Raw genomic sequence first — 23,599 nt, 5'->3', positions numbered from 1 at the left:
CGCTTAAAAAGTCAGTCAGAGATGATGTTTCTCTTCTGATTAATTAATTATTCCCCCAAAACGACATAATACACATTTAATTTTAAGGGCATAACTTTTTTTTAAACTTCTAATTAATGCATTTGTAAATGGCCTACATCTACTGCACTGCTACTGACATTGATTGACTCAAGCTCGATTTTATTGGTGTAAATGAGAAGAATCAGTGAAAAGTAATAAAGTGGTGTTCACTTGTAGAGACAGAGGAGGGACAGCCCTGAGATGGCTGGCTTCAAGGCCCTGCTTTTCATGAAGGAGAGCAAATCCTACAACGCTTTCAGGACATGTTTGAGTTCTTAGATTGCTCAAATCAGTGTGCGATCTAAATAATTCAGTCTGAGTCTGAAAACTTTCTTTTTTTGGACAATAAATAAAGCAAGATATTAATTCACGCCTAATTTTTTAACAAATACCAGACTATCACTATCACGTCACATACTGTCACTTTTGTTATTATCTTAATTTTTATATCTTTTTATCTGTACTTTTTTATGTCCTTCTCCTGGTGTAACAACAAAACGTCCCCATCAGGCGCACAGCACAGGCTCATCACATCATATCTCAGATCATAACTCATCTTAATTTTCACAGACACTGATTTGAGCAGAAGAAGAAAACTGGGTCAAATTTAATGGTGGATGTGACCCAGACAATCGTATTACTGTAACTGTACTGTAATATTTAAGCCTTTAAATGTTCCAGTCTCACGCACATCATGTCTGACTCATCAGCTCTGATCAGCTGCATCCCTGTCACCACACCTTTCTACACAGTCAAATGGCTTCTGTCTCCCTCTAGAGGTCGACCTCTGATAAACAATGTTGATCAGGCTGTAATGCAAAAAAAGGAGACTGAAGATTTCAGACACTGTAACATTGAAACATATTCTTACATAGCACAGGGTTGCACAATGAAACACAGTTTGAACATACTGTATATGCTGTTCCTCAGGTGATAAACGTATATATATAGACAGGCATACACTCATTGCTCTGTAATGCATCTTGAATTTGCATTGAGGTGAATGTAAACAGCAGTTACAAGATGGCGGCGATGATGTGGTCGGTAGCTTCTCATGAAAGGTCTGACATCAGGTCACCAATGTCACTGTCCATCAACTTTGACTACATGTGAGCACTAAGCATCAATGTTGTAAAGACAAGTTACACTTGAGTTACACTATGACTCGAGCATCGCAGGGCACTCCAGGCCAAAACTAAGCCAAGAACTTCTTCTTTAGTTTATGCTGATTTGTGAATGTCTATGCAAAAACCTCTTGGAGACCACAGTGAACCCAGTGGAACCTGTTTTTGTCTTTCTGTCAACATTATATTTGATCAGAGAGAGCACAAAAAATTATTATACTATTTTCCGAGAGCAGGGGTGTCATGATATCATGATCTTCTTAAAGACCATGATATTAGAAAATGAAATATTGATATCACATCACTAATAAACACATGATAATAGTAAGCCGGCAGTTAGGTCTTGAGCATCTTTTATCTCGTTGCCCTTTCACAAGTAGTTATTTTTATGCCCGTTTTTTTGGTTGTGTCACAGACTCTCTCACCACCTCCCTGTACTTTGAATCTGATTACTGACATTTGTTTAAATTTCGAATTTCTGTAGATATTGATAGAATATCGTTAATGTGAACTTGTCCGTCCAGAATAATCTTGTAGTGAAAATCTGGTGTAATGACAATCATAACAGAACGTACACACTTGAATATATTACAGTATCTCCAAACTTTATATTCTTTAGATCATGCTTAGTTCTCATTCTGATATTCAAAACATCATAAGACAACGCAATAAGAACAAGGCAGATGGATAAACATCTGACAAAATGTACATTAAGCTGTCAGAAAAGTAAATGTTTTGAGTGAGTCTGACACTGCAATGCAATTATGTCACTACCATTTAAAATGAAGTTTCTGGCAATTCATCTGTACTTTTTTCCATCCAAAGAGTCTGAGCTTTTATTCACAGGATATAACCAAATGACCTTCCCTGTTCCTTTGTCAGCGACTACATGGATTTCACAGGCTCACTGACCGGTTGGTGTACTTGTTGAATCGAGTGGAGATGACTCTGATATGGACTGAGACAACTGATTTTCTCATTGTGTGGATTACAGCAGTGGCACCAGATGGCAAGGCGGGGCAATCCCCGGAGGCCATAGTGCTGACACCTCAATCCTTCTACTTCATCTGATGAGGGGGGGAACCCTGAACCAAGCCTAACCACACAGGCTTGGTTAACTGCTCCCTGCAGACACTTAGAGCCAGGTGGACATGCTGAGTCCAGTGTAACAGAAGATTATGATGTTATAACAGGGCACACATCAGATTATCTCATTTGGATATTTGAATATCTTTTTTCTTTTGAACACTGCATAAGATTTATGATTTAAAAGCTTACAATTTAAAAAAATACACTTGCATCACCAGTGATGACACATTTTACGCCATATCAACTTGAGGCAGCTGCTCCCGTATGCATAAAGGGGGCAGCAACAACTTTAAAAGTTAATCTCACTCTTTGACAATAGCTGACATTCAAGGAGATTATATCAAAAAGCTGCTTAAACCCATGCAAAGATTTGTGAACTAGCATTCAAGGGCATCTCTGAAGGACAATATAATTATGCCTTGCACATTTGTGTCCTCTTGCAGCGCTTGTGCTTCAGTCTGCACATTTGAAAAGGTGCAGAAAGGTAACGACACTTTTAAACTGATGAGAAGCTGATCTGTCTGATCTGCCGGGCAACTGATCCAGGGGTTTTAGTAGTGACGCGCGTCCAATCACCTGCAGGGCCCCGTCATCATAAATGTTTCCACTAAATACATAAGCATCCAGCTGGCTCATGGCAGCGAGCTGCTAAAGATTAGCTGCATCTGCACAACAATCACAGGGCTGAGGGGTGAAGAAACGTGACAGTTATCCCCCGCCAGGCAGGACCTCAAAGCAGCACTTTGCTGATGGCAGCAGCATCTTACCCGTGCTGACAACTGGACAGCCAGGCATCCAATAAAAAGAAGACAAAAAGGACGAATGTTTCAGTGCGATGTAAATCTTTAAAGTTAGGCTTTGCTCATTTAAAGGTTTTATCTTTGATCGCAAACATTTGATTGCAAATTTGAAATGGTCTGAAACTTCCAAACAATCATTTTTCCCCCAAGATGACATTTTAAAAATCCACCATACATGTGAAATTTCTGCCAAATAGTTTGAAGAACAAGATAAGCAGCTCACCCCTAACATGTGAGTAACACCTGTGTTATGTAATCTGATATGAGACTCCAGATTACCATACTCAGTACTGCTTAGGTCAGTAGAAATGTGTATTTTAGGCTTATCCATGGAGTAGCTTTACATGGTGTTTTCAGTGCAAATTTATACCGCAGAAGAACATGCAGTGTAGTGCAAATGCAAATGGCCACCTATTTTCTCTTCACTGAGCACAAATTCTTGTTTTTTTTTTTTTGTTTTGGATTGTGACAGTTTCTGACAGACACAATCAGTTGGGAAGTGGATCGAGATCACAAGCAGTTATTGAAGGTTCATTTAAAACATTCTGATGCCAGGTTTGAGTTATTTTAACTCTTTTTCACCAATATAATGGTTTTAAATACACTCTGGATACAAAGTATTGTAGGTCTGTTGGCCTCGGACGGTTCATAATGAACATAAATATAAACTCGGTTGTCAGTTTCATTTGCTTTGGTCTGTGTTAGTCAAATTGTTGTTTGTTGAACACAAGGCAAAGCAGGGGAAGGTTTGTACAGCACCTTCAAAACACGGTGATTTACAAACATTTTATGTAAAGCAGAGTGCAAAGCGCTTTACATGAACAACAACAGCTTTAGACAAAATGTACAAACACAATGAGGAGATAAAAATCAATAATGGCTAAACAAAATGAAATATAATATGCAAAAGGTTGGCCCAAATAAAAGTGCAGTGCAGGGATTGTATCAATCAAAGGCAAAAGAAAACAGGAATATGAAATGATCTAAGATCACTGGGAAGCTGGAAATGCAGCTTCACTGAGTTCTGACTTGAGGTTATATCAAACATATCGAAAACATACTTTTTTCTTTTTAAATCCAATTTCCGAACTATGTTGTTTCAGGATTATAAAACTGATTCAGACAACCGGTCTCTGTGTGTGTCTGCCTGCATGCATGTAGACAATGCTCGAAGACAGGACCTGATTGTAATCCCTTTATACACCAGTTTAGGCCAGAACAGAAAGAGCTCTGTTTTCAGTACTTTGTTGTTTCCCTAAAATCAAGAGTGACTTAATCAGGATTACGCGCAGAAAGCATTCTGCGGACACGAGGCATCACTGTCTTTAGTGTCTTTGCTACTTTTTGATCTGATTAAAGAGCTGAACTGGATTTTATTAACCATATGGAATAATGACTACGGACCCCCGATCTAGTGTGTTTAGTGGAGTTGTGCACTTGGGGTTGCTAATTAGGCAGACAGGGCGCTCACCATATGGCAGAAGAATGGAATGAAGGGTCAACTTGTGTCTGCTCTTTCAATCTCTGCACTAATTGTTTTTCTTCTCATCACCCCCCTTTCGTGAGGAGGGCACATTTCATGGAAGGTTAAGCCACTTTGCTGATTTGGGGTGGCTGTATTCATCCCGAGGCCATTAGTGTCAGTGACAGGACCAATATGGCACAGAGGGGACGTCTTAACTACCCTGTTAACCCCACAACCCTGTTGACAGGAGGGCGAGGAACATATGTTTACCCAGATTCGGACAAATAATCCATAGGGCGATGTTCTGTGACTGACAGTCTCGTTGATTTGCTCTTCTTGAATTTGACAAGTAAACACACCTGTTGGCTAGTGAACTTCTAAAATGTGGACAGTAGATATAGATGTAGTAGATGATTTTAGCCAGCATCAAAAAGATTTTCAACAAGGTCAATAACATTTGCTTGTACATGTCCATAAGAAGCTTTTCCTGTACTATCTATTAATAATAATACAAAATACATATTTAACATACCTACAGATAGGTCTACATAATGTTACACAACACTCCAATCTACCACTTAAACACTTTTTTGGTAACAACAAGTCAATTACCTGGTGACCATACATGAATTAGTCAATGACCATCCAGCAGAATTTCGTGACTAGTTTTAAAAACGTCGTAGTTGTTGACACCTGAAGTAATATTTTGTTGATTATGGTTAATGTATTGCTCTAAGTCATGTTTATGAATACAGTAATATAACTGTATTTTGCATTCATGCTAGAGATACCACAACATGTAACATTTCCTATCTGTGGTGACATTATAGCTTGGATGGGACATCTCTGGGTGTACTGCCTGTGGAAACAAATGGTCATCCGGGACAATAAATATATCTTCTGGCAACAATAAAATGGTAAATGAGAGGTGAGGAAATGTCACTCGAGAAATCACTGGCCTTCTGACTGGCACGAGGGAGGACACATTACATAAAACACAACTATTTTGCTGATCTCAGAAGGGCATGATGGGAAATGACTGAACAGGGAATGATTTAAACTGTGACGATTACAGTTACAATCCAGAGACACTTGTGCAGCTGTAGAAGTTATCGAAGGGCAGAGCGGGGTTTTCTTTTTCCAGTGTTCACCATTGTTTGAGACAGTCCTCCCTGTAAGTGGTGTGACTGATTGATTTACCCTTATAGACAGTAAAGATTAAGAGGATGACAAATCAGCATTTGCTTACACAGCGCCTGCTGCTAATCTCCTTGTCTTCCTCCAGAAAGCTCCCAGACGACTCAGGCTCGCGCACTCATTCTGGCAGAGAGAAGGAAAGAAGAAGAGAAGAACTCTATTGACCCCCTCATTACATCGGAAACAATCAGAGAAAGGACGACAGCACCGAATCAATATCACTGAGCATACCTGGAGTAGTTCTCTGGTGACACTTCAACTCTAGTTTCGGTGGAAAGAGAACGACAAATTCTACATGTTTTGAGTTTTGGGAGCGTTGTCATGCATCAGCACTTCACGTGGAAAATGCTTTGATCCAGCAGGAGACAGAAGAAGAGACACTTCTGGAAGTAAATATTTGTCTAAATCCTATTTATTAAGTGAAGTTCAGTCATTACAAAACACCTGTCAAAATGGAGGACCACATGAGCACATTTTCTTCTGAAAACTCCAACAACTTCACAAATGGAACAGAAGCAGGTGAGCCATTGATTGTTGTGATAGGAAACACCTAAAGAAATGTGCCAATCAGTGACAAGATCATTATAAAACACAATGCATGTTTTCTGTATATCAAATTATATTGTCAGAATAATTATGTTGTATAGAATACAAATAAAATAGAAGAAATTATTCAATGTATTCATGTAAAAAAAACATAAGTACAATTAACTCTTCAGTTGATCTTTCAAGGATTTTTGAAATAATGTTAAGTACATTTCTGTTCCCTTCAGAAAACAGTTCAGTTCCAGGTAAAGCGCTTGGCCACGGCCTGCTTTGTAAAGTGTGTTCTGATTCAAGCAGTGGTAAACACTACGGCATCTACGCCTGTAACGGCTGCAGTGGCTTCTTCAAGCGCAGTGTCCGACGAAGGCTCATCTACAGGTGAGCAAAATTTGATTTTATAGGGAATCAGAATTAGCATAGATAACGGAGAAATGTAACAAGTGTAACAAGCAATACTTCGTATTTTCAGATAGTACTTCATGCTGAATTTTATCTTATTTTCTTTAATATTCAGGTGTCAGGCTGGAACTGGCACATGCCCTGTTGACAAGGCTCATCGAAACCAGTGTCAAGCTTGTCGACTAAAGAAGTGTCTCCAGGCTGGCATGAACAAAGATGGTGAGCAAGCTTGTGTAGAGTGGCTGTGCAGATATAATTTCTACCAAAAGGACCTAAACCCTTTACTTTTTTCATATTTGATATACTTGTGCCTTTGGCAGCTGTGCAGAATGAGCGACAGCCCCGAAGCACAGCGCACGTCAGTCTCGATTCTATCTGTGTGGATACTAAGAAGGAGCACCTTGCCACGACACGGGATCTCACCTCATCTGCCCCCTACTCATCGGTCATCTGCAGACCTCTGGTCACCTCCTCTGTCACCACCTCTGCCACCACCCAGCCCTGCAGCAACCCCAGTAACAACCACCGCTTCATGGTCAGCCTGCTGACTGCTGAGACCTGTGCAAAACTGGAGCCTGAGGATGGTGAGATCATGTTACAAAAGTTCAATTAGGCTTCAAAATTGTTTTGAACGTACACTATGATTAAGTTTTGTTACTCAGATTGGGGCTAAGTGGGGATTGGCTTTAAGGATAATGCAAATGTCAACATCAAAATTAGAGTTGTCATATTCAAATTGAAAAAAACAAACAATTGTACTGCCAGTAGGTTAACCATCTGAATAACTTCTTTTCTGTTGTACAGTGGATGAGAATATTGACGTGACAACCAATGATTCAGACAGAGATCGGACTCCCTCCGACTGTCGTATGTCTCCATACACCTCCAGCTGTTCAGAGAGTATATATGAGACATCGGCACGGCTCCTCTTCATGTCTGTCAAGTGGGCAAAGAATTTGCCTGTTTTCGCTCACTTGCCATTCCGAGACCAGGTGAGGCCGACTTGAATTCACTGAATCAGTTTCATCATACAGAAAATCATGTATGAGACTGATGACATGTGTTTCTGTGATGTCCTCAGGTGATTCTCCTTGAAGAGGCTTGGAGTGAGATGTTCCTCCTGTGTGCCATCCAGTGGTCCCTGCCCATGGACAGCTGTCCTCTTCTGACTCTGCCAGATCTTTCTCCCACGCAGCAGGCCAAGACCTGCCCCCCCACAGCTGAGCTGCGCGTCTTGGAGGAGGTCTTCCATCGCTTCAAGTCCCTGGGTGTTGATCCTACTGAGTTTGCCTGCCTGAAAGCCATTGTGCTGTTCAAGCCAGGTGGGTAGCTATTCCTTCAGTTATATCTATTGGTTATTAAATAGACAGTGTAAGTAATGTCAGCTGTTTGACTTGCAGAGACACGCAGCCTCAAAGACCCAGAGCAGGTGGAAAATCTTCAGGACCAGTCACAGGTGTTGCTCCGTCAGCACATCCATTCGGTTCACCCCAGCCAAAGCGCCAGGTAAGCCTGCTGCAACTCTGTGAAACACTGCAAAAATCTTCAAACATAAAAAAAACCCAAAAAAACCCCAAAACATTTGGAGTATTTGAAATTATTCAAATAAAAGCCTGAATATATACATAAACTTCCCTCCTCTTTGTTGTTGTCCATAAAGGTTTGGGAGACTTTTACTTCTGCTGCCGTCCCTCCACTTTGTGAGCTCTGAGAAACTAGAGCAGCTGTTCTTTCACAGGACCATTGGCAGCACACCCATGGAGAAGCTGCTGTGTGACATGTTCAAGAACTAACCAAGCATCGAGGGAAGCCGTGCGACACATGCTGAGAAAGCACATTAAACCAGCTCTAAAGCAACGTGAATCTGGTTGTATATTTCACAATAATGGCACAATGATTAATTAGGCACACAGTGATTCAGTGATTTTTGGACCATGTCTTTGTAAATATTTTGATTTTGTTATTAAGGACCACAGACATACTAAATATGTTTGCGTTGGTACTTAGTTGCAGGGAAAAGTGTTTTTTTTTATTACAGTATATGAAAATGAGGATATGTGTTTCAGATGTCAGTATTTATCTTAAATAAATATGGACATTTTGTATTTGTTGTTCATGTCTGGTCATTTTATACATTCTTAATTTGGTTTTACAGAAGCAGAAGAGAACATGACACATACAATGCTACAAAGAGATGACACTATTCAGAATATCTCTGTTAATTTAATAGTATTATTTATTACAGACATATTGGTTAATGGTATGTATTTCAGTGACTATATAACCAGACATTGCGTTACGCCTGTAGATATGACTGGATATGTTTGAGGTTATGAAAAAATCGTGCAAACATGAACTTTACATATCTTAGTCACAAATCTTTAATAAACACATTTTGTTGGGATTCTTACCAAAAAACCTGCTCGTTATGTGGAGTAGTAACAGGTCATAATTAGGGTTGGACTGAGTATGGACCCTGGCTGATTATCGAGACCAATATTCAGCATTTTCCAATCATAGGTATCTGGGATTTTTCTTTTTGCAGGTAAAATAAAATTTTAAAATCTTTGGCTCTGATTCAGCATCCTCGCACACAATGTACCACCGCCAACAACAATATCTGACATGTCATAATATACAGCCTAGAAGCAAGAATTATCTGAATCTGCAAAGTAACAAGTAACCAAATATATCAATAAATGTAGTGGAGAAGATTTATGATGTGGCAGAAAACTGAAATGCTCGTATAAAGCACCTCAAAATTGTACTTAAGAACAGTACCTGAGTAACTTGTACTTACTTTTTCATCAGTGGTTGTTTGAAATTTTGATACAAAAAGATTAATTTACTTAATATTGGTCCCAAATATCAGTTTCCAGTCTCCTTGATTTCTTATTGTTGGTGTGAGCCCTGAAAAAGCAATATCAGTCAAGCCCTATTTATCGTTTTTTTAAAACTCATGCCCTCAAAAATCCTACGTTGGTCTGGATCTAATATGACCTGCGTAAGCTACGGGACAGTAGGATTCATCATGGATAAAGAGCTTACTGAAAGACAAGATCAGCAGTTTTCTTTCCAAACACAGTTCCTGAATACTGTCGGGCATCCTTTTCTGGGAAAAATAGCTTGATGCTCTTGACTAAAGAAAATGAAGTTATTTTTTACCTTGGCAGCCAGTTCAGTAACTTTTGATTAAATTTGATCACAAAAATATCTGAAAAAGGTGACCATAAAATATAAAGGCTTACCAGCTGTAATGTCCTGGAATTAAAACTCCCGTTTCACCTCAGCGACGTTGGTTGGCGGTAACGAGCACATTATGAGCACGAGCTGTTAATAAACACAGAGGAGAAGAAGAAATGCCTGATCAAAACACGGAAGTGCCTCATGCTAGCTTGTTAGCATTACTAGCTAAAGCGGCCGTTATCCTAGCAGTGCCCTTAACTACAGTGTTTACTTCGACTAGGCGGGGTTGGTTGACATCTACAGCGGATACTGACAGCTGACATGAACTCGCTTTAGATAACAAAATAGGAAATAACAATTAACTTACAATGTTTAGCAAGTCGTATCAGCTGCTCCCCCAGAGGGACTCCTCGGGTCTGTCGAGGACACCTGGCTTGTTTGTGGACAGAGATGGCTTCACACGGTCCAGCTACCATAAAGGACTTTCATTTGACAACATGCCTAATGTTTCTAATGACGACTTTACTGGTAGGTAGCTAAAGCAACTATGACAACATAAGCTATAGTAGCCAAGTTTGTTTTGGACGCTGTGAAAGAAGGCAGTTGTAATGATGAACAAATAAAAATAACATTTCTCTTTGACTATGACCCTCTGAACATTGTCCAAATATGAACGGTTTACAGTCCAAGTGCTGAAACCCCCCCCCAGCAAAGACCAGCACCAAAACCAGCACCAATACACAACATATGCTGGTCTCGCTGGTGGGAACACCTATGCTGTTTTTTTCAGCGGGGTTGTTGCCCCGACCATAATGTTTTATATGCTAAAACCCATCACACTGTATAGTATTGCACACAATAAAAGCTAGATGACTCGCATGAGGCAGATTTCAAGCAAACAAAAACGTAAGGGTCAAAAATTGCTGAGGATTTTCCTGAATTTTCAAACCTTGGATAGGTCAAGTTCCAAAAACACTGGATCCTACACTTCCCACAATGCAATTCAGCATTATGTTTCCTGAGGTCCTTTCTGCCTCGGAAAACCACATCTTTTGTATCATTTGTATAGCACAATTCAGACACAGTGCTACTCACCGTGCTTTACTGGAGCATAAAATTACATCAAAAGACATTAAAAATTGCATTAAAAACATATTAAAATTAAGTAGTAAGACAGCAAGAAACACGACATTAAAACACGTTATGAAAATAGTAAATAAGATAAGATAGAATATGTTTTAAATAGACAAGAATGAAGAATACAAGTCACAGCGCAGTTCTTAAAAAAACTCCTCACTCCCAGTCTGTTGAAATTTCAAGATATCCAAGCCAAAATGAAGACCTTTCAAGTCACTTATAAAAGTCCTCTCAAAGCCACAGGTGACATCATACAACTGTTTTCACAGACTAAGCTGGTCTCCTCATATCAGGTTTCAAAGACTGAGGCATTTTGTTTCTTTATTCGCTTTAAGATACCTCTCAAGGGTGGCTGTCCTGGATCTGCAACCTGATCGTCACCTTCCTCGTCTACATCTGCACCTTTCTAACATTTCCTATATCAGGATGGTTCGTGCTGAAGGTAAGCTAAAAATGGTCTCTCATCAGTTACTCCCACAGCATGTCAACTCACTTGTTGAGAATTCAAACAACCAACTGTGACTCATTTTGTTCCTAGACTGTGCCTAACTACCAGAGGATAGTAGTGTTTCGTCTGGGTCGAGTGTGTCCTCCAAAGGGCCCCGGTATCGTCCTTGTGCTGCCCTTCATTGACCAGTGGCAGAGAGTAGACCTGCGCACCCGTGCTTTCAACATCCCTCCTTGCCAGGTAAACCACTGTACTCTGCTGGCTGTTGTAATGGACCACTTCAAGTCTTAGACATTGCCTTTGTCCAGCAGGTGGCACTCTCCTCCCTCTGTGAATTCAGACGAAGTAAACTAATACTGAGGGAACTCTGTGCACTTATTGTTTTTTCCTTTGTCTTCTGTGTCATCTCATGGAAAAAATAAACAAATTTTTTTTTCAGCTCAAACATTTATCACAATTCTGAGTTTATTTTTTAAATCCAAATTTCCTTTTGCATTTGGGAAACTAGCAACAGTTCCATCAGTAAAAAGCTTCATACTCAGCTCATACTCAGCGGTCAGCATTTGCCAACTGTGTATTCAGCCATACACAATTAATATTGCTTATTCAGTACCAGTAAGAACAAAGAAGATATCTCTATATGTGCTCTATATTGTGATAATGTTGACCAGTGTTAGGCCAGTGAAATATAAATTTGTCTGTGTAGGTGTCCACTCAGGATGGTGGTGTGTTAGCAGTGGGAGCAGACATCCAGTTCCGGATCTGGAACCCCGTCATGTCAGTAATATCAGTTCAGGATCTGAACGCCTCGACCAGAATGACGGCACAGAATGCCTTGACCCACAGCCTGTCCAAGAAGACTGTCAGGGAGATCCAAACAGAGAGAGTTAAACTGGGAGAATATCTTGGGGTGAGACCACACTGGAGCTAGTCCCTGCTGGCATTTCACTGTATCATAACATGAAACTTACATCTCTTGCTCTGTGCAGATGGACATAAATGAGATGACGCGTCACTGGGGGCTGGAGGTGGACAGGGTAGAGCTGACCTTGGGGTCTTTAGTAAAAGCCCCGGCTGATGACCCCTGCGGATCCCTGATCATGCCTCCTTCTGTGCCTGGACTGGAAGGCCTCACTGGCCCTATTCAGCAGTTAGCCATGCACTTTCTGGGAAGCAGTGGCAGTTTACAGCATAAACAGGGTATACACACACACACACACACACACACACAACTGTTTTCTTCAAGATGTGCCATTTATGATCATGTTTTTAAACAACTGTGGCTTTTACCCCTCAGAAGACTGCTTAACCTTTACGGATGAGCTTAGCAGCACCCCCCAGACAGTTGTGGCCACACCAGTGTCTGTTGAGGAACTGCTTGACGGGGTCAAGCTCCTGCTCTCTGAAACCTTGGTCCGCCAGGTTGGGGCCTGCTTCCAGTTCAACATAAGCTCTGAGGATGGACAGCATCACAGTTACTATGTGGATTTGAGCCAAGGTGATGGTTATATATATTTTTCTGAATATGCGACAATAAAAAGAACATCTATATTCAGATAGAGTCAGCATCTGAAGACAAGTCGTGTTAAATAATGAATAATGAATAATGAAGCTCAAATGTTTGTGAAAACAAAAGTATAGTTGGATATATATCAAGTATCTCCATTGCTCTGTGTGTGTTCTGTAGGTAGTGGTGCAGCTGGAGCAGGGTCCTTGTGCACAGAGCCAGATGTGACACTGAGTATGAGTGACAGCGACCTTTTGGCCATGTTCCGGGGCGAGCTACGACCATTTGCTGCTTACACCAGTAGCAGACTCAAAATCCAGGGAGATATTAAGACTGCCATGAAGCTGGAAGAGCTCATAAAATTACTTAAGAAATAGCAATCACAGTAACATTTGTAACGGTATTTATTGAATTCTTATAAATGTAAATTAAAGGTTTTTAATGTATGCACTGATAATATTTGTTATAAACTAAATTTCTGTCATGGCCTTGTGTTTCTTCACAAATCAAAGCAAATGCTTGTTCACAAAAACAACAAACCTTCTAATGGTCCTAAGGCCTAATTTTAGGGTACAGTTTTTGCATGTAGGTTATGAAAGGATGCTTTTATACAAGCTATAATATTCAGTAAGTGATGGAGCTCAACATCAACAGCCATACTGTGCTCTGGTGCATCGAGTTCAACCCGGAGAGCCTTGATCAGCACAGCAAAGGGGGCTGACTATTTAGACCAGCCTCCTTGTTTTGCACCAGATGTCCCTGGGTGAGCCAGAGTCGCTGCTGAAGGTAGAGCAGAGTGAGCTTTTTTGTTGTCGGGATGGCCAGGTGGAGTGTGTGGCGCAGCCCCGTGACACTTCCCCTGTCTCGGGTAGAAGCGCTCACAACTACAGGTGTGCGCTACAGCAGCAGCATGCCGGTGGTCAGACAGGCGTACGCCGAGAGCGGCAGCATCGTCAGGCCTTTCAGTGAGATTCCTGGACTGTGGAAGAATGGGGTTGCCAACTTGTACAATTTTTGGAAACTGGACGGCTTCAAGAACCTTCACCGCATCATGGTGCAGAATTTCAACACGTTTGGACCAATTTACAGGTACAAACAAGGCTACATATATCTTGAAACAACTGCTGTTCATATGTAGACTGAATAACAAAAGTAGACAAAACAGATCACTTGAATTATCTAACTGGTTTGAAACTTGTTAATCCAAGCATGAACTCATTTGTTGATTAAATACATCTGTGACGTGCAATGGATTGCCAGTGTACAATCCACAAGGACATGTTTTTTAAAAACAAGAGGCTTACATGTTTTTCTTGACCCTTTTCCCTCTGACTGTATGTCAGAGAAAAAATAGGCTATTATGACAGTGTGAATATCATCAATCCTGAAGATGCAGCTATCCTCTTTAAAGCAGAGGGCCATTATCCAAAAAGGCTGAAAGTTGAAGCCTGGACATCCTACAGAGACTATAGGAACCGCAAATATGGAGTTTTGCTGAAGTAAGTGCTATTATCATCCTGTTGTAACTATAAATTCTGTTGTGACACTTTTGTGCCAACTAGTTGTTTTGCAAGTTAATGTTTAAAAAGAAAATATAATACCTAATAGATTTGTTGTTATTTTATTATTTTTTTTCCACAGGAATGGAGAGGACTGGAGATCAAACCGTGTGATCCTCAACAAGGAGGTGATTTCCCCAAAGGTTCTGGAGAACTTTGTGCCTTTGCTGGAAGAAGTGGGCGAGGATTTTGTGGCCAGAGTTCACAAAAAGATACAAAGAAGCGGCCAGAACAAATGGACCACTGATCTTTCTCAAGAACTCTTTAAATACGCACTGGAGTGTAAGACTTACAACTGTATTATGTACTTCACTCACTGTCTCGGCCAGTGCCCTTTTACTTTCTCACACGTTGCTTGTCTTTGTCTCATGTGTCCTCGGTCTTACACAGCCGTGAGCTCAGTGCTGTACGGGGAGCGTTTGGGTTTGATGCTTGACTACATTGACCCTGAAGCTCAGCATTTCATTGACTGCATCACCCTCATGTTCAAGACTACCTCACCCATGCTGTACATACCTCCTCGGCTGTTGAGACACATTGGAGCGAAAGTTTGGCGGGACCATGTGGAGGCTTGGGATGGGATCTTCAGTCAAGGTGGGCCTAAGAGGATGTGGACCAGGATGAGCATTCATTTTTTGTTTTGATTGTCCTCATTGTACTGTGTGAGGTGCAGTTTCTAATTCTTTTTATATTCTTTTGGTGCCTCAGCGGACCGCTGCATCCAAAACATCTACAGGAAGTTGCGTCAGGAGACTGACTCTCCAAAGAAGTACCCTGGAGTCTTGGCTAGCCTGCTCATGCTGGACAAGCTGTCCATTGAAGATATCAAGGCCAGCGTGACTGAGCTTATGGCTGGAGGAGTAGATACAGTGAGAAAAACATTTCAAAACATTTTTTTTTTTTTCCAGGAAGTGATTTATTTTTTCAGCTTTCTTTATATAAAGAAAGTAGTATTACAGTTGTATTACAAGTTTTCTGATATTTCATGTTTAAATATGCATACTAGGTGATCAAATTAAATATGTGTCAACTGGTGTCTAGAACAGAAACCCAAAATAAACATATACATGTATAAGTTGGACAATTTCTTTTCATTAGTCTGAAAAGAGATATGTCACGCAAGCAAAATAGCCTCAAATCTCAAAACTGACCAGTTTATGAAAAAAAAATGTGTTTTCAATCTGTGAAAAGTCTTCTTTTAATTCTGTTTGTGTTTCTCAGACATCTATAACGCTGCTGTGGACATTGTATGAACTAGCCCGGCACCCTAACCTCCAGGAGGAGCTGAGGGCGGAGGTCGCTGCAGCTCGGGCTGAAAGCCAGGGAGACATGATGGAGATGCTGAAACGGATTCCGTTGGTCAAAGGAGCTTTGAAGGAAACACTGAGGTGAAGCAATGGCTACACCAGATATCAATGCTATTAGTGAAACAGTAGAGATGCCAGACGGTAACTTACCATAGATTGTTTTTTTATTTTCTTCGCACGTATTCTGTAGTATAATATGCACCTTGTGTTGTGTGAATTGTGCTGCAACAGTTTGCATCTTTCAGATTTCTAGTAATGCTTTTTCCACTTATATACTGTAGTTGTTCCGAAAATGTATTTTTCTCATTTGTGGTTTTACTAATTCTGCCACCTACCTTCACTAACTTAATTTTTAATGAAGACTTTTCATTTTGGTCTGTCAGGTTACACCCGGTTGCTGTCAGCTTGCAAAGATACATAGCAGAGGATATCATTATTCAAAACTACCACATCCCAGCTGGGGTATGTCAGAGCTATAAATCATCCGATCATGTTTCTGTATTTGAGCACTGATGTAGAGAGTGAGAACTGAGCAGTCAGTTTGGAGAAGTGTTAGGGGCACTGCTCACCTTTTCTGTGTTTGTGTTTAGACTCTGGTCCAGTTGGGCCTGTATGCGATGGGCAGAGACCCCAAAGTGTTTTTCCGTCCGGAGCAGTATCAGCCTTCCCGCTGGCTGAGGACAGAGACGCACTACTTCAGGAGCCTGGGCTTCGGCTTCGGCCCCCGTCAGTGTCTAGGACGCAGGATAGCCGAGGCGGAGATGCAAATCTTCCTTATCCACGTGAGACATATTGAGAATGAAGAGTACTTTCACGATACTCGGTGTCTCACTTGCACGGTCTTTTAACTGTGTGCATTTATCTTCTGTGTTTGCAGATGCTTGAGAACTTCAGAGTGGAGAAACAGCGTCATGTGGAGGCGCAGAGTACCTTCGAGCTCATACTCTTACCAGACAAGCCGATAATATTGACTCTGAAGCCTCTGGATGCTGGTCGGTAACACCAAATTTGAGAGAGAATTGTGGTGTATGATAATGTGATTGTAGAGTACCACTAAATAAAATCTGATCAGATGTTGATGTAGAGTAAAATAAATAATGAGGAAAGAAATGGCTAAAAATGTGCATGAAGACATTACCTCAGTTAATCCATACCTAGTATTAAAGAAAAGATACGTACTGTTTATTACTTAGTGAGTAATAACAGAGATGTTTAGCCCATTTGTGTTCAATATATTGAAAAAACTGGAATGTACAGAACCTTTATTCCAAGTGCAAAAATATTGTAAAATCTGTATAAACCAGTGATAAATAAAACAATACAACTAATCTGAAATATATCTTGCAATGTTTAATTGTACTACAGATTTTAACATCTGAATATTTTCATAAGAATGAAATGTCTCATTTTAAACATTAAAGGGTTTCTATGTTGTGATTTGCAGCATCTTACATGTATTAATCACTTGTTTATTGGCCACGTGTGAGTGGATTATAACGTGATGTGGCAAATGAGACCTTCGCCGTCTGTATAGGTATAAGCCTGTGGATGATTTGTTTCAGTTCTTTAACTCTGCTGGACTGTGGGATTCTTTTCTTGATTTGACCTGAAGGATTTTCCACGATGGTCCAGAAGATGTGATTTTATGCGTGTTTGAGGGGCCTCATCTCATTGCCTGTCCTCTCTCCACCAAAAACAAGTAACAATCTCTGGAAACAGAGTCTGCTCACATAAGCTGATGACGGGTAAATGATTCAGTAGTTCATTTGCAGGTCATTTTGTGGCCTTCTGCTTCCTCTGTCTGCTTTTCTGATACAATGATTCTGATACAGACCTCTGTAAGAAGCAGAAATCATTCCGTGTCAAATACTTCATAACAGAATTACACAATTTGTGTCGTGTAAAAACAAAGGCTAACTGCACTCAACTGACCGAAGGAACATTATGAAGGATTACAGTAGACGTCCGGACAAAGCCATGCCTGTGCTCACTCAGTTTTGTCAACATTTCCTGCTTCTGTCTCCCCCATGATTTTGAGTTCTCCTCCAGCTGCAACACATGCAAACAAAGCATCCACTGAACCGTGAAAGTAAAACTGATCACCGAACACATACAGTACAATTTTCATTTTCTTTTTCTTTTTTTGTATTTTCACCTGAGCCTCCAGTGTTTGGACTCTCGACTCAGCTCTCTCCAGTTTGTTCAGTAAACTCAGTCTCTCCTTGAATGGCAGTGCATCCTTTGTCTGAGGGCAACATAATACACAACCATTTGAGACCCTAACCTAGAAGATAACGATACAATAATATACAATAAATCATATTTTTCCTCTGATTTCTTGACAGCACCTGCGCTGACTGCTGTATAATGACGGGGGCCGGCTGCTGTCGAGTCCTGTCCAGCTCAGCTCTCAGGCGAGTGTTTTCTGCTGCCAGTGCCGACACTACCTCCTCCTTTCTGTGGTCAGTCTCACCTACGCAGCATGAGGAGATGTTCTGGCCTCTGTGAATATTATTACATTATTTGCTCGATCGCTGATTCCACCTACCTCTTTGCTTTTTCACCGCCATCCTTTTGTCGCCAGTCTGTCTATCATTTTCGCTGAGTTTGTCGTCTAATGCTCTCTCCATCTTCTCAATGACCTGAACAATTAGGATGGAACAAGTGTAGAGGATATCATCCTAACACACATTTCAGTGCAATCAGTAGGTGATTTGTTAACTTTAAACACAGAGGGGTGGCCCTCACTCTATGGTAAAAACTATATTTGCAGTCATGTCCCCCCAAAAACATGTTGTTAAATGGGTGGCTTGGTCTGGGGTTTTATTTTTAAGGGCAGCAGTGTGTCTCTATGATCATCTCTATGATGTTGCCACTTGTCACTTGGATCGTAAAGCAAAGTTAGGCTAGTGGCATATCAGAGCCATGGTCAGCGCCTTAGATTCTATCTTGCGCAAACATCAGTCAGAAAAAGATCAATGAGTTATGCAGATGTACCATGCTATGAGGTAGGGAGAGGACAGATGACATGCATTTTGGAAATTTTGCTAACAAGGGGGGCCGATGGCATCACTCCTCACCGAATCAGTAAGTGCAGAGGGACTTTAAAGCCAATTGCTCACCTTTTCCTGCTGTTTCACTGTGGCCTCCAAAGTTGCCATCTTTGCCGAGTGACTCTGGTGTTGCTGCAGATCCTTCTGCTGCTGCTGATGAACTCTCTGAAGTTTTAGGAGCTCCTTCTCACTGTCATTCTTCTGCACAACAGGAGTGAACACTGCATATACACTCATGAACTTTATTGGTAACACTTGACAGTATACAAAAATGTAGGAAAGAGCGAGCGAGGAATTAACACCTTACAATTAATGAATTGTTGATGAATTGTGATTTGAGTTGCTAGAGAACAGATTGGGAGATACTAATTTAATATAGTTATAGGTGATCATTTGTTAGAATATGTTTATGAACTGACCACTTTCTTCATGTGGAACAAACTTGTGACAACCCATTAATCACTAATTACTTAATCATTAGTTACTCTTTGTGTGCCCCCCTTAAGTAAAGTGATCATACTGAGCAGTTACGTCTGCTTTTCAGAACGTAGACGTCATGCTGTTTTGTTTGTGTAACATGTTTTTTCTAACCTTTATCAGGTCATTTTGCAGCTGCTGGATTCTGTCCCTTTGAGACACAGCCTTACTGGTTTCACTGGCAAGCTTGAATTTCAGCGAGGCTTCAAAAAAACAAAAGAAAAATCATACACAGCAGCATAAATCAGAATATTGATACACATGTGTCTGTTGTCTTCGCATTTTTCAGGCAGAGGGACTGTGCTGTTTTCTGGCTATATTCATATGTTAAAATCAGAAGATGACAGCTGAGTTTAACTAAGACGAGACTTAGAATTTGATCTGTAATTGATGAAACTTCAGTGGCTTTTCAGATTCAGAGTTGTCGATGTCAGTTTTAATGCGGGGACATTTGAACAATAATGATCATAAAACCCGTCAATGAAGCTTTTGAAGTCGAAGGGATGGGAAATAAATCTAGTCCCTTTACTTTGATGCCAGCAGAGAGACCTTGAGGAAACATCCCTTCACTGAGGGTCACAAACTGTCCTTCAGGAGATAAGGGATGCACTACCCACAGAGCTTATCAGGGTCTGTGGCCCAAATGAGCTGCCTTATCATAGAATGGCACAGTCTGCTCGGGAATAGACACTCGCAAGGCTTAGCAAGCACAAAGTGAGCCACCTTCTACATCCCCGCTTCATCTGCAAATGAAATGACCCATAAAACCATAACAACATGGACTGAAGGTTCAGCAGCTGCCGGCTAGAGAGTAAACTTTCTGACATTTTTCTACATTTGATCTCCACTTTTGGTGAGCATGAAGAATATAAATTATTGCTTGGGCATGGTGTTTGTTAAGCCACTAACAAATGTCTAATGAGTGACTGACCATAGAGCTCTGCTGCGTCCTACCTATGCGGTCGGCAATCTCAGCCTTGGTCATGACGTCGATGTCTGTGTCATGCAGCAGGTCTCGGCCAAGGTCCTGGTGCAGAGACAGATTGATGCGGAGCTGGCTGTTTTCTGCCTCCAACGTCACCACCTGCGTCCTCAGCGCTATGATGTCCTCTGCCATCCTACTCATGGCTGAACGATAGTTTTCAACCTCCTGATGGAGAGATGTGGATGGTCAGTTTCTGCCAGTCGCTTGACATGAGACATTTTTTCAAAAATATGGCTAATTAAAGAAAGAGCAGTTTAATCCTTATAGTAAAACTAAAGTTGTGTTTACTAGTTTTAATTTTATGTGTGCCATCAGAGTTGATGTAAAGTGCAAATACATCTTAAAACCATTTCCCCAATACCTCAGGCTCATTTGTAACCAAACAGTGTCTGGTGTTTTTTACATTTTTTTTATTGAGTCTTTGTTTCATGGGTATCTTTTCCCATCTCCCTTCACATTTTCAAGAACAAACATGCCACATAATATTCCCAGAATCCTGCTCTGTGTGATCAACACCACTAGATGTCTCTTCAGCTCCATCTTGAGGAGTTTGTTGACCCTAGTGATGTAGTCAACAAGACAGGAGAGTTAAAAAAAAAACAAAAACATCCCAACAGCAAATACATATTGCATGTACAGTAAGACATTAGTTCCGATGAATAATTTATTTCTCCTGGTTTTGGGTGAGAGCATAACATGAGAGAGGGGACATAGCTGGCAGAAAAAGACAATATTAAGCCCTAAAGTGTGATGTTTCTGTAGTCAATTGTCTGAGGTTTAGGTACGATGAATTTGTGACTCTAGCTCCTCAGATCCAAAGGGAACACCCTGTCTATCCTGTTAAGGTCTTTTGTCACGCGAGCTTTGACTGGGGATTTTGGATAAATCCTGGTCATGCATTCACGGAGTCTCCATCTTGTGAAAGCACATTTGCTGAACTGTGGAGTCAAAACTCATGCCAAATTCATGGGAGTGTCTCAGAAAGATGGATGAAGAAAACAACACTGGCTTTCACAAAAAATCTTGTACATGTTCTCCTTTATTTTCACATTCATGCTGACCTTTTTACCCTTTTGAAAAGATGCAGAATTCCTCACTGACTTCCATCAGAGCTGCTTCTCAGGAATCATTCCTTATCAAGACATTTCTCTGTGCAGGGCATGTGCGCGTTGTCTAGCTGCTTGTATGCGCTCATTGTTCTCTGCTCTGTCACATTCAATAGTCGGAGCTGAATGGAAACCGAAAGCAGGGTCCAGCTGCATGTATGAGGGGGCGACGATTAGGGGATTCCAATCTCCGATGGTGTGGTTGTGACTCCCACGGGACGTGAGGGTGAAATTGAGCATCTAATTGAAAGGGCAGGGACAAGGTGACAATCATGACTGTAGATGAGATGGTGTCTCTGCTGGGGGGCCCCACCGGCATGATGGGGAGGACGGCTCCCCATGATGAGTCTGGAGAGTCCCATCATGTGTCAGAAATAAAAAGGAAGTCTCTGCCTTGGCCTGTGAATACCGAGAGCTCCCTTCTCCTCTCAATGATTTGAAGACATTAAAGTGGCCACGCTGTCATGCGTGCTGTCACTTTAGGACAATTGTATCACAGACAGAAGGCAGCTGGACTGGAGTGCAGGGATGTGATATTTAATTGGGCTATAACAAACCATTATCATAATGATTATGTATACAGAAGCATTATGTGTCCAAATTATTATCCAGATCCGTCTCTCAAAATCAACACAAAGCAACATAATCAATCTCAATCTCAGTTAAGGATCCAAGCAATGAATTTAAATTGGATTGAATTAAGAAGAAAATCTCTCGGCAACAGAGAAAAAATGTCAAGATATGCATAAATAACACCCGGGGACCTTTGCACAAGTTTCAGCCCAATCAGCTAGATCCTGCTCGAGTGCACTCAGTCTAGTAAAATGTTAATCTATTCTACTATCCGCTGTTTCCGTCCCTCAACTGTGTGTGACTGTGTCTGCACAAGATACTGTCCTGTCTCACTAGCTCTTCCCATGTCACCGTTCACTAACCAAACGTGACAGTGGGGGACCACTTCAGTGATTGATTCAAGAGGTTAGGTATTGATTGTATGTAATCACCTTAGTTTGTAGGTGGGTAATCTCTTCCATGTTGGGATCATCCTCAAAGTCGTGCAGAGGGGTTCTAAGGCAGGAACACATTTAATAATAATGAACTCATCAGTCAAATGAATCCCAGAAATGTTGTTCATAGTAAAGTTGTCTGTCTCACCGTTTATGTGGCTGATGTACTTGATATGTGTGATTTATGTCGGGTTTGTCGACCTGTATGGCCTCCAGCCTCTTGGCTGGTCTGTCCGGCTCTTGTTTTGCTGCCCTGTGGAGCTCTGGCTTAGCTACCTTGGAAAGGTGGTGGTCATTTGGTAGTATCTGTGCCAGGGCATCATGGGATGGGAGGTCGTATCCATTCTTCTGAAGCTGTAGAGGAAATGTTGTTTTCCCCTTTAGCATTGACAATCGGCCAAAATTAGTTGTGTAAGGAAATGTTCAATGTTGCAAATCATTCATCAGCAAAAAAACAAAAAACAACAAAAAAAGAGAGTAGTGGAAAACCAATTTCAACAACACACAAAGGTTAAATACACAACAGAAACCACACACAAGGAGCGTTAATTATGGACATTGTTTGCTGTTAGTTCTACAAGCAAATTGCTTGACAGTCTCCTGTAGCAACAGTGTGGGAGGACAAGTAAATGGTAAATGATATCAGCAGCAGGGACCTTAAATCGACTGTGTTTTTACAGAAAATGAAAGCTTTTATCCCAAAAACATTGGAGCTGTGACCTCTGAGTACTCACCGTGCTTGTGTGTGGCCCATTCTGCCTCTTCATCTCCTGAATATAAAGGCTGTTACATAACTATGCATACAGTACCCACTCCATAACAAGAGAGCTCTTAGTCAACAGCCCTAAAGTCCTTCAAGTACGTGCCCTGCATATACAATGCACACCGTTAATGATCGCAGTTGCCAGGTAGCACACATTCAAAGAAACGACACAAGTCATTATCTATCACCTTCCTACAGACTCTCCCTCCGACACAAATACCTCCACACCGTCAGAGCCTACCTTTATAGCTGCAGGGTTGCTGAGTGATTTTGTCTTTTTCGAGGCCTTCATCCAGCAGAAAAATGTCAGAGTACCTTTCAGAAGAGTGAACGCGTAACTGATGCTGGATGTGGAAGTTGAAGCTGTCATCAAGAACAATCAAC

At 41.1% G+C, this 23,599-nt stretch overlaps 4 protein-coding genes and 1 long non-coding RNA gene across 9 annotated transcripts in view; 3 read left to right on the top strand and 2 right to left on the bottom strand.

The window, feature by feature from the left end:
- The first annotated feature begins 6,135 nt into the window (after window positions 1-6,135).
- nr2e3 (nuclear receptor subfamily 2, group E, member 3) lies at window positions 6,136-9,819 on the top strand. 2 transcript variants are annotated; one of them, XM_037106203.1, is made up of 8 exons: window positions 6,136-6,254; window positions 6,509-6,659; window positions 6,796-6,899; window positions 7,001-7,264; window positions 7,485-7,672; window positions 7,762-8,002; window positions 8,081-8,186; window positions 8,341-9,819. In XM_037106203.1, the coding sequence occupies exons 1-8, from the start codon at window positions 6,188-6,190 to the stop codon at window positions 8,471-8,473; spliced, it is 1,254 nt and encodes a 417-aa protein (XP_036962098.1). In that variant the 5' UTR covers window positions 6,136-6,187; the 3' UTR covers window positions 8,474-9,819. The 2 variants fall into 2 exon arrangements, with proteins under 2 accessions (XP_036962098.1, XP_036962096.1); XM_037106201.1 differs by lacking the exon at window positions 6,136-6,254 and having other exon boundaries at window positions 6,412-6,659.
- LOC119023912 lies at window positions 6,149-10,368 on the bottom strand. Of its 2 annotated transcripts, none has more exons than XR_005076363.1 (4): window positions 10,234-10,368; window positions 9,929-10,010; window positions 7,104-7,255; window positions 6,149-6,285 (listed from the first exon to the last, which is right to left on the bottom strand). It is a non-coding gene; the product is annotated as an uncharacterized LOC119023912 (long non-coding RNA). The 2 variants fall into 2 exon arrangements; XR_005076364.1 differs by lacking the exon at window positions 6,149-6,285 and adding an exon at window positions 6,555-6,653.
- On the top strand, window positions 10,041-13,442 carry stoml1 (stomatin (EPB72)-like 1). Of its 2 annotated transcripts, none has more exons than XM_037106205.1 (7): window positions 10,041-10,394; window positions 11,339-11,445; window positions 11,542-11,691; window positions 12,158-12,361; window positions 12,441-12,651; window positions 12,752-12,949; window positions 13,139-13,442. In XM_037106205.1, exons 1-7 carry the CDS (start codon window positions 10,235-10,237, stop codon window positions 13,333-13,335), a joined length of 1,227 nt encoding a protein of 408 aa, XP_036962100.1. In that variant the 5' UTR covers window positions 10,041-10,234; the 3' UTR covers window positions 13,336-13,442. The 2 variants fall into 2 exon arrangements, with proteins under 2 accessions (XP_036962100.1, XP_036962099.1); XM_037106204.1 differs by having other exon boundaries at window positions 10,235-10,394; window positions 12,749-12,949.
- A 136-nt stretch (window positions 13,443-13,578) lies between these two features.
- Window positions 13,579-17,140, top strand: LOC119023908 (cholesterol side-chain cleavage enzyme, mitochondrial). 2 transcript variants are annotated; one of them, XM_037106199.1, is made up of 9 exons: window positions 13,582-14,047; window positions 14,302-14,457; window positions 14,600-14,799; window positions 14,908-15,111; window positions 15,226-15,386; window positions 15,739-15,905; window positions 16,208-16,286; window positions 16,415-16,606; window positions 16,702-17,133. In XM_037106199.1, the coding sequence occupies exons 1-9, from the start codon at window positions 13,776-13,778 to the stop codon at window positions 16,822-16,824; spliced, it is 1,554 nt and encodes a 517-aa protein (XP_036962094.1). In that variant the 5' UTR covers window positions 13,582-13,775; the 3' UTR covers window positions 16,825-17,133. The 2 variants fall into 2 exon arrangements, with proteins under 2 accessions (XP_036962093.1, XP_036962094.1); XM_037106198.1 differs by having other exon boundaries at window positions 13,579-14,047; window positions 14,600-15,111; window positions 16,702-17,140.
- Window positions 17,141-17,161: 21 nt separating this feature from the next.
- ccdc33 (coiled-coil domain containing 33) overlaps window positions 17,162-23,599 on the bottom strand; it is a 53,481-nt gene continuing 47,043 nt past the window's right edge. The window contains exons 4-15 of the mRNA XM_037106200.1: window positions 23,457-23,599; window positions 23,187-23,222; window positions 22,601-22,806; window positions 22,450-22,513; window positions 20,309-20,504; window positions 19,469-19,557; window positions 18,947-19,078; window positions 18,373-18,466; window positions 18,173-18,297; window positions 17,980-18,069; window positions 17,757-17,873; window positions 17,162-17,660 (exon numbers count right to left, since the gene is read on the bottom strand). Coding sequence (XP_036962095.1) covers window positions 17,598-17,660; window positions 17,757-17,873; window positions 17,980-18,069; window positions 18,173-18,297; window positions 18,373-18,466; window positions 18,947-19,078; window positions 19,469-19,557; window positions 20,309-20,504; window positions 22,450-22,513; window positions 22,601-22,806; window positions 23,187-23,222; window positions 23,457-23,585 — 1,341 coding nt within the window. The 5' untranslated portion in view covers window positions 23,586-23,599 and the 3' untranslated portion in view covers window positions 17,162-17,597. The remainder of the gene's footprint in view (window positions 17,661-17,756; window positions 17,874-17,979; window positions 18,070-18,172; window positions 18,298-18,372; window positions 18,467-18,946; window positions 19,079-19,468; window positions 19,558-20,308; window positions 20,505-22,449; window positions 22,514-22,600; window positions 22,807-23,186; window positions 23,223-23,456) is intronic.

The sequence above is a fragment of the Acanthopagrus latus genome, chromosome 8 (genome assembly GCF_904848185.1).
Source record: "Acanthopagrus latus isolate v.2019 chromosome 8, fAcaLat1.1, whole genome shotgun sequence".
Lineage (NCBI taxonomy): Eukaryota > Metazoa > Chordata > Actinopteri > Spariformes > Sparidae > Acanthopagrus > Acanthopagrus latus.
The sequence above is the reverse complement of the archived record's forward strand: the minus strand, read 5'-3'. Positions and strand labels throughout refer to the sequence as shown.